Source organism: Notechis scutatus, chromosome Z, assembly GCF_049901735.1.
Source record: "Notechis scutatus isolate UNSWTSFEM ecotype Mainland chromosome Z, rNotScu1.2, whole genome shotgun sequence".
Taxonomy (NCBI): Eukaryota; Metazoa; Chordata; class Lepidosauria; order Squamata; family Elapidae; genus Notechis; species Notechis scutatus.
The window spans coordinates 75,355,990-75,372,814 of NC_142025.1; the positions used below are offsets into that span (position 1 = coordinate 75,355,990).

Consider the following 16,825-nt stretch of genomic DNA (forward strand, 5'->3'; position numbering starts at 1 on the left):
ACCAGATTTGCTTTCAAAAGTCAAATAATATCAGATCATTATTTAATGAACAAAACAAATCTTCTAGACAGAACACAGTTATTTTTATTTTTAAATAAATGAGTGCATTGTTTTATTATAGTGAAATAATTACCTTTGTATATTTTTAAAAAATCAATGGAAGTTATTCTTTGTTTTCTTTTTCTTTTTGGAACACGAGTGAACAATTTATAGCACATAAGATACATAGTTTATGAAGTATGAAGCAGCAGTTTCTTCCAAGAGATTTTTTCCAAAGATCAGGAATGTATGGATGCATAAATCATTATTGGCACTTTCTTCTGCCTTATGTCTAAAAATTATTTCGTAACTCTAGCTTTTCTTCATGTATCTCTGAGAGAACTGTGAGAGCAAATCAAGCACCAAAGGGCTAAACAATGTGACACATAAAATACATACTGAACATTTTGTCTTTAGAGTTTTTATTTTTTACTGTAAAAAGTAAGCATGTTAATTTTGATCTGAAAAGTCCTTCCTGCATCAGGAGAAACTTAATTTCTTTTGTCCTAACATATTTGATTGTTCATATTTATCTCCTTGGCAGGAATACATTTTTAAAAATCTCATATTTGATCTTAATATGTAATCTCTTACATATTAAAACATGTTTAATTTGGTTGCTGAATTAACCAATTCTAGGATTGCAAAATGTAGCAGTTGCAAAATAAATAAATAAATAAAAAATCAATGCATAAAATGGCGTTGGGTGTCACAACACATTAAGCTACAGAAAATGAATAAAATTTAACTTTAATGAAGGTACATTCTTACAATCCTTTGGAAACTGCCTTTTCCAAATTCCATGAGGTTTGAAGGAAGCTTGATAAATTGTTATGGTTTTTGACAGCTCTGACTCAAAAGGCTGACATGCATCTCAATAGAAGTTGAGATACCCTCAAAGTTACCCTCTGATGTATAATCAGTAGCATTCTTATACTGTCCTCTACACATAACTGAATGCTTACCCATTAAGTTCATGGAAATAGGAATCCTGCTAGCTTAAAGTTCTTATCTTTGTAGAGGGCATGCTTGTTTATTTCTGGTTGATACTAGTTTCATTTTTGTTAGGCTATTTGGCATTGGGCTAAATATCGTATCTTCCAGCCCATTTCACCAGTTTGATACCATAGATATTTTGTGGGTTGGAACCAGCTGGTTGCACATAGTTCTCTTTAAAATCTGTACGATTTAGATTTAAAACGATGTCATTAGATTATTAGTTTAATGTATTTTACAGTAATATTTTAGAATAATAGCATTCTAATATATACTTCCTTTATTTTTTCCCCCAGCTAATAGCCTAATAACAATTGGATTAGCAGGTAAGAAGCTTGGTATTTTCTATCTGTTTTATTCTTTTTCATTGTTTCTCTTTTTAAAAAGGCAGTCCTTAAAAGATTGATTTCCGACACCTTTATTCAAAGTATATATATTACACATAACTAGAATAAAATATAGAAAACATGATGCTGCTGGGAATTAAATTTCAATATTTACAAGGACTGCCTCATATATGACTGTTTGGAGAAAAATCAGAGCAAAATGAGAAAAATCAACACAATTTTATAAGTTGGAGTAACTTTCATTTTTCTTTGAATATTTAGCTTAAGAAATTGATACTGTATTTCTCTAAGGAAAATATATTCAGCAGCAATATTTTAAATGAATATTTCTTCATGCAGATCTTACATTTGCTTAACTGAGGTGTAAATAAATAAATAAAACTCTGAAGTGATAGAAGTAGCCCTGTGGAAGATTTATTTCAAACTGACTAAGCAGATGCTTTTATTATAGCCACAAAGCAAGTATCTCTCAGCAAATCCTATCTCAGGTCCTGGCATCTGCAGAGGTGGTATTCAGCGGGTTCTGACCAGTTCTGGAAAACTGGTAGTGGAAATTTTGAGTAGTTCGGAGAATTGGCAAATACCACCTCTGACTGGAGATTTTACAATATCCTTCCCCTGCCATGCCCACCAAGCCACGCCCACAGAATCGGTAGTAAAGAAAATTTGAATCCCACTACTGGGCATCTGCTATTAATTCCTATGAGAAAATAGAAATATGTAGCAAAAAGGAGGGGGGAAAAGCAGCACTGGATACTACCATGTTTTCCCCACAATAAGACCTATTTAGAAAATAAAAAGTAAGGTAAGCGTGCAATTAAGCTTAGTTAGTTCCTTTATCTTTATACATATACTTGTCTAAGTTCAAAGTTATCTTACTATAATAAGTTATGTCCAACAAGGCTATTCAAATAACTGTGCCCTACAAGGCTGCTCAAGTTGCTGTAAGTATTGCTGCTCAACTGTGCTATTCATTCGCACAATACTCATGCTGTCAACACAGGTGATCAGATTGTGTTAGAGTGGCCTGGGAAACAAACTCACAGCATTCCTACTCCAACAAGAGTCATCTCAAAATTCGGGCTCTCAGTTCATTCCAGTCTTCTCTTTATACGCAACTTGTTTACTCAAAATCCATGTATATAGTACGTATTCCCCCAGCCATGTCAGGAACTTTACATCCTCACTGTTTGTTCCAAGATTCTATTACATTCCATACACCCACTTTACTTGATATGACCAACAATAAATCATTCATACATATACTCAGCATCTTTCCTTATCAATAGTGCACACATTCCAGCAATGTGAGTTTCCCAGTGAGTTCATGAAAAGCCTAACTATAGTTGTATTACAGGTTCTCTATATTTATAACTTATATTTGTGATATATTCATAACATATAACATAAAATATGTTACAGCTGCACTGGCAGCAGACGGAGACAGAGGCCCAGGGGGAAGGCAGGCAATCCAGACGTGCCACATAGACTGTGGCAAAACTAAGAATTGATGGTCTGGAACAGGCAAGCTGGCCACGGGAGGCTTAACTTTGTGCAGTGGCATCGGTAGCAGAGACAGAGGCATGGGTGTGTGTGAAAGCAGGTGATCAGAACATGCTGCATGTGCTGCAGAAAAACCAAGAGTTGATGGGCCCAGCTAGCTGGCTATGGGAGGCTTGTCTTCGTGTCTCTTGGCTTCCTTGCTGCCCACACGGAGCGTCAGGATTGTCTGTCTTGCCCCCCCATGCCTTTGCCTCCATCTGATGTCACCACCGCCACACAAAGATGAGCCTCCTGCAGCTGCCTGCTGGCTCAAGCCCATTGATTCTCAGCTTTCCTGCGGCCAACACAGAGTGTCTGGATTGTCTGCCTTTCCTCCTGTACCTCTGCCTCCATCTGCTGCCGGTGCTGCTAAGATGAGCCTCCTGCTGTGCCCGCCCACTCCGGCCCACTGACTTTCAGCTTTCCCGTGGCCAGTGGTGGGATTCAAATTTTTAAACTACCAGTTCTGTGGGCATGGCAGGGGAAGGATGCTGTAAAGTCTCCAGTCAGAAGTGGTATTTGCCGGTTCTCTGAACCACTCAAAATTTCCGCTACCAGTTCTCCAGAACTGGTCAGAACCTGCTGAATACCACCTCTGCCTGTGGCCCACATGGTGCATCCAGATCGGGTGCCTCCCCCTCTGTCTGCTGCTTGGGTAGCTAATCAACTCACCTGCATTATGTGGGCTGCACAGTCCGAGAGACTGGTGGGCTGTAGCTGCTGCCGGACACCATCACCTCTTATTCACATGCTGGGGTTGGGGCACCCAGCCAGGCTAATCACCCTGATATCGTGTTTCCCTGAAAATAAGCCCTAATGCGTCTTTTGGAGCAAAAGAAAATATAAGACCAGGTCTTATTTTTGGGGAAACATGGTATCTGTCAAAATCTAACCCCTTTTCTTGATTAATCATCCATACCTCAGGTCCCATCAGTGCACAGATTAAGTTACAATTTCTTACAGTTTTCATTTACTTCTTTATTTCTTGCTACAAAAGATTCTAGTGAATACAGCTTGACTGAGAAAAGATAAACACGGTCAAACCTGGTTAGTACATTCCTTGGCTGTAGACTATGGGCCTTAGAATAGACTGGGAAGTTGAAAAAAAAATCTCAAAAGAAAGTAAACTACTTTCTAACTCTTAACCCTAAAAGCTGTATTCAGCCTGACAGAAACTTTATTTGTTATTTAATACCTGTTGTTCCTATATGACAAATCTAAATTTATTTGGATCAATCACACTTTAATATAATATTTAGTATAATAAAAATGATGCTTTTGTGAAGAAACCAAATGATATATATAATATATATATATATATCAGGGATCCCCAACCTTTCGACGCCGCGCCCGGTTCGGCGTCAGCTGGCGCCGCGCCCGGTTCCGGCGTCAGCTGGGCGCCGCCATCTTTTTGACGAAAAATCACTTCCGGTGACGTCACGGAAGTGATTTTCGTCAAATCATGGCGCCAGCGCTTCTTGGTGAGCTTTTTCGGTAGAAATGGCTTTCTACCCGGAAAAGCTCACCAAGCGCTGGCGCCACCATCTTTTTGACGAAAAATTGCTTTTTTTACCAAAAAGATGGCGGAGCCCAGCAACCAGCGGCCCGGTAAGGCTTGTTCATGCGGCCCGGTGCGGTCGCGGACCGGTGTTGGGGACCCCTGATATATATAATATATATAATATATATAATATATATTATATATATTATATATATATATATATATATATATATATATATATATATATATATATATATATATATATATATATATATATATATATATATACACATACATACATACATACATACATACATACATACATACATACATACATACTCCTAGAGTAATGAACTTACTTCAGTGATGCTTAAATAATATTAATATTAAAAACAATGGGAAATGGAATGTAAAATTTATTGTTAAGCATTTTGGTTGTTAATGAGTCTCCTGTGGCAACACCCGATTTTATAATTATAATTATTATATTTTGCTGTGATCATTAACAAATCACCCATGGTTGTTAAGCAAGACATAATATGACCACAATTTGTGACTTCCTTCCAGCTTCCCCATTGACTTGATTTTTGCCTGATTGGGAAGGACACAAATAGTAATCAGCTGCCATGGTTGGAAATCCAGACTGGCTGCCAACATCCAGATTGCTGTCCTATAATTTCAGGGAGCAATAGAATGATTCTAAGTGTGAGGACTGGTTGTAAGTCACTTTTCTATACTGTCATAATTTGAACAGTTGTTAAACAAATAATAAATAAGCGAGGATCTCCTGTAAAAGTTTTAGGGCTTCACAATATCTAGCTAATGTCATGTCTAAGGTATAAGATATGTGAGCATTCCAGGAATTACATCCATTGCAAATCAGACCTCTGAGGCAATTCGATTCCTCAAAGAACAATTTTTATTGGAAATACCATCCTGGTACAAACTGGTGAAAAGCCAGTTCTGAATCTTCCTGGGCTTTTCACAACCTTAAAAGAAAAAGTTTCCAGTCTTCTCAAAACAATAAATCACATTGTTCAATCTGAATACTAGCTGGTTGCCTGGTTACAACGCTTCTCCTCCTGGGGTTGGCCAGCTGCTGGAATGCCTCTGATTTACCAGAGAGCTATTCTATTTTGTCTACCAAATTCCCTCTATTACTCCCCCCTTCATCTCCATACTGTGTCAGCCCAAAATCCAGCTAGGGGCCTGACAAGATATTTAATAGTTAAGTAGTCTACTTTGATTGAAACTTTGTTTTGATGTATATATTTATAAATCTTCATGTTTTTCCAAAGTGGGCCATAATCATGTTTTGTTGCTGACTTGATCAGAACTTTTCTGTTTTCTAGGTGCACAACAGCAGATCATCTGCAATGAATCCTTCATGCTACAGAACTTGCCAGTGTGTGGAAAATCCTTTGAAGAGATGATGCACAAAGTGGATTCTACAAAATGGTGCAATCTTACAGAGTTTATACTGTAAGCTTCTGACTGAATTTATATAGTAAGGTTTATAATTTGATGTGGGAAAATACTCGCTATCAAAAATGATTATAATATAGCCTTAATTGCACAAAGCACAAGCTATTAGAATGTGTGGAACTTCTAGATGCAATAACAATAGCAATAGCTCTTACACTTATATAAAAGTGTGGTTTACAAACTCAACATATTTCCACCAACAATCTGGGTCCTCAATTTACTGACCTCGGAAAGATAGAAGACTGAGTCAACTGTGAGCCAGTCAGGATCAAACTTCAGGCTATGGGCAGAGTTAGCCTGCAGTACTGCATTTTAACCACTGTACTACCACAACTCTATCTACCACATGTCTGCTCAGAGATAAGCCCCTTTGACTATAGCTTAGGAACTGTTGAAGGAACTATAGCACTAGTTCTGGCATATCTGCTCAACAGTTTTCTATTCAGCTGTTCCCTTTTCCTGACTTATGAACCTATAGCAAAACCTCTCCATTATGTACAACCATTCTGTATTATATTTTGGGTTTTGGTTAAATTTAACAAGAAATGGTATATGCTAATACTTTAAGGAACAATACAAATGATCAGAATTTTCAGAAGAATAGCCTGAATAAATAGTTGGAAACTGGCTTACCATTGCATATGGATCTGATTTACCAAAGTTTATCTGACTTCAGCTACAACCAGAGGGACTTATCTCTGAGACATGTGGTAGATAGAGCTGTGGTAGTGCAGTGGTTAGAATGCAGTACTGCAGGCTAACTCTGCCCATAGCCTGGAGTTTGATCCTGACCAGCCAGCTCAAGGTTAACTCAGTCTTCTATCCTTCTGAGGTCAGTAAAATGAGGACCCAGATTGTTGGTGGAAATATGCTTCCATGGCCTGGTTCTAAATGGCTCACAGCTGCGGCCCAGGGGTTAAGGATTTCTGCAGTTGATAGAGGCATGTGCAGGACTGATTTTTTTCTCCCCTTGTGTGCTTGTGCACAAAGGAATAGAATTTGGACACAGTTTTTTTTAAACAAATTTTATTCAGTTTTTCACATTAAAAACAAAAATCTTTTTTTAGTGAACAACATATTTCTGGGTCATCACCTTTACATACAAATATGACAGCAATTATACATTCATATATGCATACTTAATTCTATTATTACCTTTTCCATTCCAAATTTTCAGTAAGGAGAAAAACAAACACATTAATTCTAGCCTCTTTCATTAATCTCAATCAAAACATATTTTGTTTCATTTCAATTATTTCAAATATAATCCTTTAATATTTATTTTAAAAATAAAGATAAACAATATGTGTTTGCCTAATAATAATAATAATAATAATAAAGGTTACCAATGTCTCTCCTTGCTTTTAATATTCTATATTAACTTATTAATTTAGTTGGTTCGTTAGTCTGTCATATTTCCTTTCCATTACACATTCTTTTTATAAATTCTAGATTAATACAAATTTTAACACTAAAGAAAAAAAAACAAGTATAAGTTTCCCCCTTTTACTGCTTTGAGTGTGACACCAAAATGATTAAAATATACCTTTATTCCCTCATTTTGATTCCCAATAAACCATTATTTTTAAGAAGTTACAATAATAATCATTACTTCGTTTCATTTGGATTCCCCAGCATATTTCCCCCCCTTGATTTTTAATAATAATTATCAGTATCTATATTACCCTATTTTCTAAATATTTTTAATTGCAGAAATATTCTTATTACCCCTTGTCACCCGGCAGAATCCCCTTTTTAATTCATCAACCATTATCTCTGAAAAAACAATTTCTTTTCAACATTTTACTATTTCCGTATTTCTTTATTTCATGCACCTGTTTCTTACTGCTTCTCCTCCCCCTCTTTTCCCCAGATCTTTTCTTATTCCAGTTTATATCCCTCTTTCTTAATATCTTCCTGAGTACTGAGTACTGAGCCCTACAGTATACTACAGAATAGCAGCTGAGGGCTGTACCTCTCACTCCCTATCAATACTGATTTATAGGGAGAAAGGAGCTAAACCAGCGCAGAACTGTGCCATCTTTCTCCATCCCCTGTACCAAAAGGATATCATGGCCAATGGTATTGAAAGTATCTGAGAGGTCAAGGAGAGTAAGGATGGTTCCACTAGCCCAGTGGCCCCCAACCTTTTTTGTGCCATGGCCCGGTACCAGCATCACAAAATCATCCGCGGCCTGGTACCGGCATCAGCACACATGGCAAGGCGAGCCGAGCGACCGGCCAGCCAGCTGTCCCCCGCTTCTCTCCAGGAAGAAGGAGCTTCTTCAACTTCTCCTTTGTACCTGTGTCGATGGGCTTCGCGATGGCTTCGGGACGGTCGCTCGGCTCACCTTGCCATGTGTGCTGAAAGAATCCTCGCGCCTTAGTTTTGTTCGAAGCCGCCCCCCCCCCCTTCGATGTAACTAAGGTGCGAGGATTCTTTCAGCACCCAAACGCTGCTTTCTACCCGGAAAAGCTCACCGGAAGCACTTTTTCATCAAAACAAGATGGTGGCGCCCAGCAAACCGGCGGCCCGGTAGAAATTGTTCCACGGACCGGTCCCGGTCCGGGGACTGGTGGTTGGGGACCCCTGCACTAGCCCATTTCACTTTTGCCAGAGATCACCAACAAGCATGACCAATGCCATTTCCATCCCATAACTATGAATTCTGACTGAAAGGTGTCCAGATAGTCTATTTCATCCAGGATCCTTTGCAACTGCCAGGTCACCACCTTTTCATTGATTGATTGATTAGCCCTTGGGCCATATCAAAGTGCAGAGTTCTAAAAACAAATTATTACTAAAATTTGATAAAAGCAATTTAAAATGGAATTGGAATAAAATATGAATTAAAATGAAATATATAATAATTTTTTATTTTGAATATAAATAATACAATTGTAATACATATAAATCTAAATACAAAAAAGGAAAAAAAATACAAATAGTACAGAACACTGCCCTGAAACCTTCCCCCCCCTTATATTTCTTCTTAAAGAACTTAAACAATTTAAAGATATACAATATATTCCAATTGTGCCCTTACCCTTCCAAAACAACATATATTCTTGAGTAGGTTTATTCCCTTTGCCTTCCACCGACACTGGTTTTATAAAATCCTCCCATATTTCATTATACAGTAATTGTTTACTTTAATCATCCCTTTTAAAAATTTAATATCTGTTGTTAACTTATCATTTGTTTCCATACTCCAAATTTCATTATACCACTCATTTCTTTGAATATCCCAATTTCATCTCCAATATTTAGCCATCACTAATCTAGCTGCCACTATCAAATTTACAATAAATTCCTTTTTTGTTTCACCAGCAACAGTAATGTGATCCTCGGTGACATATCTAAATTTACATTCAAAGTGCTCTAATTTCCCTAAACACCATGTCCCATACTTTTTGTGCACTATCATAATCCCACCTCATATCTTTATATGTTCCAACCTCTTTCTCACACTTCCAACAAATATTTGTATATTTAATATCTATTTGATTTAATTTACGTAGTGTTAAGTACCACATCCATATCACTTTATATCCATTTTCCTTAACTGTAACTGACATATTCTTACATACTTTTCTATTCCAAATATTTTTCTAGTCATTATCATTTATTTCTCCTAAATCTGATTCCCAAATTAATTTTAAATCTTTTGCCTGCTCTTCTAATTCAGTTAATATTCTATATACTTTCCCAATTCTTTTTTTACCTATATATTCTTAATTCACCTCATATTTTTTATAATCATTTCAAATTTTGTTAACTCTATCTTTCTCCTTGAATCTTTCTTCCATTTTTTTATCCATTTCTCTAATTGTATTAAATTCAACCAATTTAATTTAATATCTGATAAAACAGTCTTTAGTTGTGTTATGTTTTTTATCTTGTTGTCTAGTCTTCCCATTTATATATCTGATTCAAAATCCCTTTTTAAAAAATTTGATAGAACTATGGAATAAATGGAGATACCAGTTAATGCCAGGAATTTCTCCTTTAACACCGGTGGTGGAAATGGATGTCACCCCTGCAATCTATCCCAATCAGTCCCACATATGCAGATCTCACATTTGCTTAAGTCCTGTGCTGTGTTAAATGTTATTTTCAAATTCTGGCCACACATAAGGTAAGTTGTTTTGATATGGGGATCACAACGGGTCATTCATTTGACCAAGGTACCTGTCTCCCACTCTCTTATACAGGCAACAATCAAATAGGATGTGAGCCAGGTCTTCTTCCTCTGCCGTTCGACAAATGCAGAGATGTCCGTTGTAGGATATAGAATGGAATCTCCTATATCTGACCATTGTGTCAAGCTGTTTGAATCTCGCTTGCGGAAATATCTCCGTAAGATGTTTTGGTAGTTGTAACTTCAAATAGCTGTCTATTTGAGTAGTACGTTTGTGTTTGCTCAGCCATTTCAAGTTATCCACCTTACTAAGGATAGCTATATCATTTTGTGTTTCTATATCCTTAATTCTTTGGGTAGCTCTTTTTTTAAATCATTCTCTTGTTACACAAGATACAGGAAGGTCACAGCTTCTTACAAAATTTGTTAGTTTGGTGATCCAGGAGATTTGTGGTTGTAATTTTATTTGCTCTAGTAGACATAACTTGAGGAGTCTATCAGTCTCCACTACATTGACTTGTTCCAGTAGCCATATGCTCTAATTTTGGATAGTGCATGAATTGTGTGAATTCCCAATTCAGCTCTAACTGCTTGAGCAGATGTTCTTAGATCTACACCCAAAATACATCTCAAATACTAGGACTGTGTTAGTTCTAGTACTGTGGTTGAGTATAGACCCCAAACCTCTGCTCCATACAAGAGCATAGGGGTAATTATATGCTTTAATTAATGGGACTAGGGATCCTGGGTAACTATGATTTTTTAATTTAAGTAGTAAATTCAAAATGAACTTTTGGTCTAAGTGTACTCAGTTGATGATGGCAAGCCCAAGATCCAGTCTTGGAAAAAGTTATGGCTAAATATACAAAGGTGTTAACCTGTTCAATTGGTTCACTGTCTAATTGCCATCTATATCTCCGATGATGTTTTCCAAACCTCATGATTTTTTATTTAGATTTACTAATGGTTAGGGACTAATGGTTAATGACAATAAGAGCTGAATCTTCTTAATAGCCTATATAATCTTACTTGTGAACGCGATAATAAAATCATATCATCAGCATAGAGCAATGTTAGAGTATGTATTTAGGGTGACAGTGAATTACATGTCTCAGAATCGGCTACACACAGGTCATACCATCTTGTTAGCTCCTAATAAATCTGTTGTAAGTTTTGAAGCTTGGCTTGAAGCTCATGATTTAATTAGGGCCACTTTGGCAATTAGTTGGTTCAAGACAAAGCAGCTATCCATGGTGGGTTGGCTTTGCCTAAAATCTGCTTATTCTTCTGCAAGGATATGGTTTTCCTCTAACCAGATTTCAATTCTATTTAAAAGGAACCTAGCATATATTTTTTGCTACAATGTCTATCTGACTGATGGGCCTATAATTACTAGGATTCTTTTTATTTCCTTTTTTATATATGGAGACAACTATTGCCATCTTCCACCCATTTGGTATGTGGCAGGTGTTATTTATGTGTGTAAAAAGACCTGCCGATATTGGACCACACCAATTGGGGAATTTCTTAAATAATTTTGCTGGTAAAACTTTATTGATCTTTAAGCTTTTAATGATGGATTATATCTCCTTTTCCAAGACTGGGGGCCAAGGAGGAGGAATTCTAGAGTTTACTAAATCACTGCTTAAAGACAGGTTCTGTACAGGTTCCATGGAAGTAAACAAACACTGATAATCTCCCAGTCATCAGCAAGATTGGTATATCAAATGCAAATCTCTGTTCCTTTAGGACACTTGCTACAGAGTGCTAAAATATTACTGAGATGACTTTTGGCAGCCAACAGAAATTCTGGCTAGATTGAAATGGCAAAACTTTTTTCTTTAATTTTATATTGTTTTAATATTCCCTTTGAAGTCTTTATTCTTGGGAGTCTCTAGTTGTGGCAGCAGTTTGTTGGGCTGCAAGTTAGGAGAAGCGGATTAAATCTTAGAAATGCACTAGTAGTGAACAATGTTTGTTGATTGGAGCTCATCTTTCTCAAGGGCAGCAGAGTTAACTGGGTTCAAACTGTTCAAAATTCAGGTTTTAAAGTGATAGTGTCCTTTTGGGAAAAGCAATCCAGAAGTGGAATAGCTTTTTCTAAGCATAATACCTGTTATAGGAAGAATTAAGAAGGATCTCAGAAAAGGCTTCATTTTAAGAAGCATGCTAGAGACATGTAGCTTGCTTAAAAGTCAGCAAAATTCGCCTGCAGTCCTTTCTGGCTGGCAGCCATTAATTGTATGGATACGTGCATGGAAATAAAGTGTAGGATTATCTAGAAATAAAAAACTAAAACATACAAAAAAAATTTGTGTCACTGTCATCTAAATCATTGTGTTTATGAAAATATGAATAACTGCGATGAATAATAGTAATTAAGATTGATAAAAATTGGGGGAAATTATGAAAATTTTGATGAATGTGATATAAAGGAAAAGAAGATGCAGGTAGTCCTTGACTAACAACAGTTCATTTAGTGACCATTCAAAGTTACAATGGTACAGAAAAAGTGACCTATGGCCATTTTTCACACTTACGATTGTTGCAGCATCCCCATGGTCACATGATCAACAACTTGGCAACTGACTCACATGCTTGGCAACTGACTCACATGTATGTGGATTGCAGTGTCCCAAGGTCATGTGAACACCTTTTGCAACCTTTTGACAAGCAAAGTCAATGGGGAAAACAGACTCACTTAACAACTGTGTTACTAATTTAACAACTGCAGTGATTCACTTAACAAATGTGGCAAGAAAAGTTGTAAAATGGGGCAAAACTCACTTAACAACTGTCTTGCTTAGCAACATAAATTTTGGAGTCAATTGTGGTCTTAAGTCGAGATTATTAGCAGTGATGGTTTCAGAAACTATTTTTAGGCTGAATCAATTATAACAAAACAATAACGGTTTGAATGTGCCAAATGTTAGCTTTAAAGCTTGTTAGCACCTGTTTTCTCCTGTCCTACTTCACATATAAGAGTTATGAAATACTATTGACCTCATGAAAACTGTTAGGTACTTATCTCTTCTATTTTGCCTCTTATGACTTTTAATGACAGAAAATTTAGTATAGATAGATTATAAATAATTTATTATTTATAGAATGTACTTGATTGAAATATATAAATTTTCTGCAAACTAGGCTGCAGAAAATTGTTGGAATTTATATAACGATGCAGTTTTATTTTTGAAGAAAAGGGTTTTCTTTAGGGTATATAGGCTCATAAAAAACCTAGTATCTATGAATATTTAAACTCAAGAAAGTAATTTTATATAAGATGCTTAAAAATAGTTGACTGATTATTATGTGCCATCAAGTTATTGTTGATTGTTAGCAACCATACTGATAGATTGACTCCATAAAATTTAAATATTGGATTATTTGTATTACCATTTTCTTCAGGTATTTGCTCTGATACGATTTTGTTACATTGAAAAAAATGCTCCCTATCTCCAAAATTAAATATTAATTTCTATTTTATCCTAAAATGCAATCCTGTCACAGGTTTCTGTATTACTCTATGATGATGTCAATATGACATGTACAACAACATGACAATGTTGTGCAGATGATTCCCACGGTACCGTTAGATTCCTACAAACCATCTCTATTGATTCATAAGGCACCTTATTAAAAGCCAGTCATGTTTGCTGAAAAGCCTCAAGATTTATTCAGCAGCTTTTGATCTAGACAGCATTTTTCTTCCAGCTCTTTCAGTTCACTGCTCTTTAATAATTTTTAGAGGATAGCTTTTTTTAGTCTGCTCTGCTGTAATAGAACTGAATCTTATGAGGCTTACAGTGGTTAATAGTCCACAAAAGCTAATGCCATAATAAATACATTATCTTTAAGCTGCCTGAGATACTTCATTGCTTTTAATCCATGTGTTATCAGCCAGCAACTTTTTCTCTTGCTGAGAAAGGGGGGGAAAGTTACAACCTTCACATGTGACTTTTGTTTTCACTACCAGAATTTAGGAACAGTTGCAAAATTACTAGAAAAGAAGTCTTGCAGTGATAGCTGTCAAATACTGTGAGTCATCTGAAGGTTTCGGGAAATGAGAAAACTTGCCCACAGGCTACTATGGGAGATTTTCTAGATATTATCTATTTTTAATGCAGCAGTTGTTCCATCTTCAGCCCAGTACTCTTCAATTACTTCAGAAATTACTTAGATGAAGAAATTGAAGGTGAAATCATTAAATTTGCAGATGACACAGAGCTGGCAGGAATAGCCAACATCCCAGAAGACAAGCTCAGGATTCAAAAAGATCTTGGCAGACTTGAACAACGGGCCCCATCCAACAAAATGAAATTTAATATGGAGAAAAGCAAAGTTTTACACTTTGGCAGGAAAAACCAAAGGTACAAATACAGATTAGGTGAAGCTTGGCTCAAAAACAATAACAGCGAGGGACCTTGGAGTCCTAGTAGATGATTTAAATATGAGCCAGCTGTATGCAGATGCCACAAAAAAAGGCAAAAAATACAATCTTTCATTGTATAAACAGAGGCATAGAATCAAAATCATGTGAAGTGTTAGTACTACTTTATAAAGTCTTAGTAAGATCACACCTAGAATACTGTATTCAGTTTTGATCACCAGATTACAAAAAAAGATGTTGAGACTTTGGAAAAAGTGCAAAGAGCAACTAAGATGATTAAAGGCCTGGAGACAAAACATATGAAGAAGGGTTGCAGGATTCAGGTTTGGCTAGTCAGAGAAAAGAAGGACTAGTGGGGACATGATAGCACTATTCCAGTGTCTGAAAGGTTGCCACAAAGAGGAGGGTGGTCAACTTATTTTCCAAAGCACCAGAGGGCAGAACAAGAAACAGTGGATAGAAACAAATCAAGAAGAGAAGAAACTTTTTAACAGTGAGAATAATTAACCAGTGCAACAACTTGCCATCAGAAGTTGTGGTGCTTCATCACTGGAGGTTTTTAAGAAGAGACTGAACAATCACTGATCTGAAATGATACAGGGTCTCCTGCTTGAGCAGGGTTGGACTAGAAGACCTTGAAGGTTCCTTCCAGCTCTATTCTGATTGACTGGAAACTCAAATTTTATACTTTTAACTGATAAGTCATAGTATTGTTATTTAGTTAGCCACAGATAACCATCAATGAAAGCGAAATTTACATCAAATGCCGCCTATGCGATAATCTAGCCCACCCTGCCTGCTTAAACGCAAACAAAAACCTAGCTGATATGATTAAAAATTCAGATACATTCTTTTTTCTATGTCTATCATGTTCTCCTAAGCTAATCAAACTGAATACCCTACCTGACAGAGTTGAAAACATACAATCACTCACTCACTCAATAGAAGAATGCTTAGCAACACGTTTTAAAACAACTATACAAGCAAGCCTAATTTCTCGTGAAAAAAAAATACAGCACAGATAAGTGAGTACCTATCAGCTCAAAATCAAATCCCACAACAACCACAACCACTACCTCAACTACAATCACAACTACAACCAAAATAACCACCAAACCACAGCCATAAACAATTACTATTCCTTCAAATAATTCCACAAATAATATCTCCTTACTCATCAGAGACACCATGGAACGTGAACAGAAACGTCCAAATGCCATCTTATTTGGTCTCGAAGACACCAACGAATCAGATGACATCACCAAAGTTCGTGATATAAGCAACTCTAATACAACAAACATCTCTCCTGAAGATATCATTGAAATAACCAGAGATGGCCATGGGTACAAATAGAATGACAAGATTTTGTGGCCCCAAGATTTTGTAGAGTTGTATGCAAAAGAATCCAGCAAACGCATATTAATTCAGACAATAAATGCCATTGCAAAAACTAATCCCAACCACAAAAAACTTCGCTCAAGACCAGACTTTTCCATACTGCAAAGCATCCGCTCCCGTGAACTTCGCGCAGAACTCAAAAACCATCTAGACAATGGAGAAAAGGATCTATACATTGACTACAGATCTGATTGCATCAAAAGAAAGTCACACAACCCACAACTCCGCATCCAACCCCACCCCATCCAATCCAACATCACTCAAAACTAGGCATGCACGCCCCTAACTACCTCTATTCCAACCACAACTGGCCTTAAATGCAAGCTACTCAATGCAAGAAGCCTTGTAAATAAAATACCTGAATTTCTCCTCTTACTAAATACGGCTAAATTCGACATTATATTTATCTGTGAAACATGGCTCAATGCATCTCTCCCTGACTCCATTACCACAGTAAGAGATTATCATGTTTACCGATCAGATTGTGAAATCCGTAGAGGAGGTGGTGTTGCTATCTTTTATAAAAAGTCCCTACATCTAAAAAACATCCAAGTTACCCAGGAGCTTGCTATTCCTGAGACCATCGTCTGCGAACTGTCCTTAAATATCACATTTCAGTTCTTACTATGTTATAGAGCCCCTGATTATGACATCGAACATGTAAACAAGCTAAATACACTACTAACATGGGCAGCATCCTGCCCACACACTTTTATCTTTCTTGGTGACTTCAATCTACCTCATATTAACTGGACCCTTAACGAATGTACAACTGAACCCACACATGCAACCTTCTACAATGCAGTAACAAATCTGGGCCTAGAACAACTAGTAATCAACAACTCTAGACTTCCTCGATCTTCTGCAATAGTTTGAATTCAATTTACGGAATACAAATTAAATAACCCTTTTCCAACAGTGACCACAACATGATTGACTTTTGTCTCAATATATGTCCACACAAAAATCACAACGATGGAATCCC

General features: G+C 36.7%; 1 protein-coding gene across 1 annotated transcript in view; it reads left to right on the plus strand.

The window, feature by feature from the left end:
• The window catches only part of RAMP3 (receptor activity modifying protein 3), a 72,512-nt gene that overhangs the window by 24,533 nt on the left and 31,154 nt on the right, over positions 1-16,825 (plus strand). The window contains exons 2-3 of the mRNA XM_026681271.2: positions 1,332-1,361; positions 5,778-5,907. Of these exons, the coding sequence (XP_026537056.1) occupies positions 1,332-1,361; positions 5,778-5,907 (160 nt within the window). The remainder of the gene's footprint in view (positions 1-1,331; positions 1,362-5,777; positions 5,908-16,825) is intronic.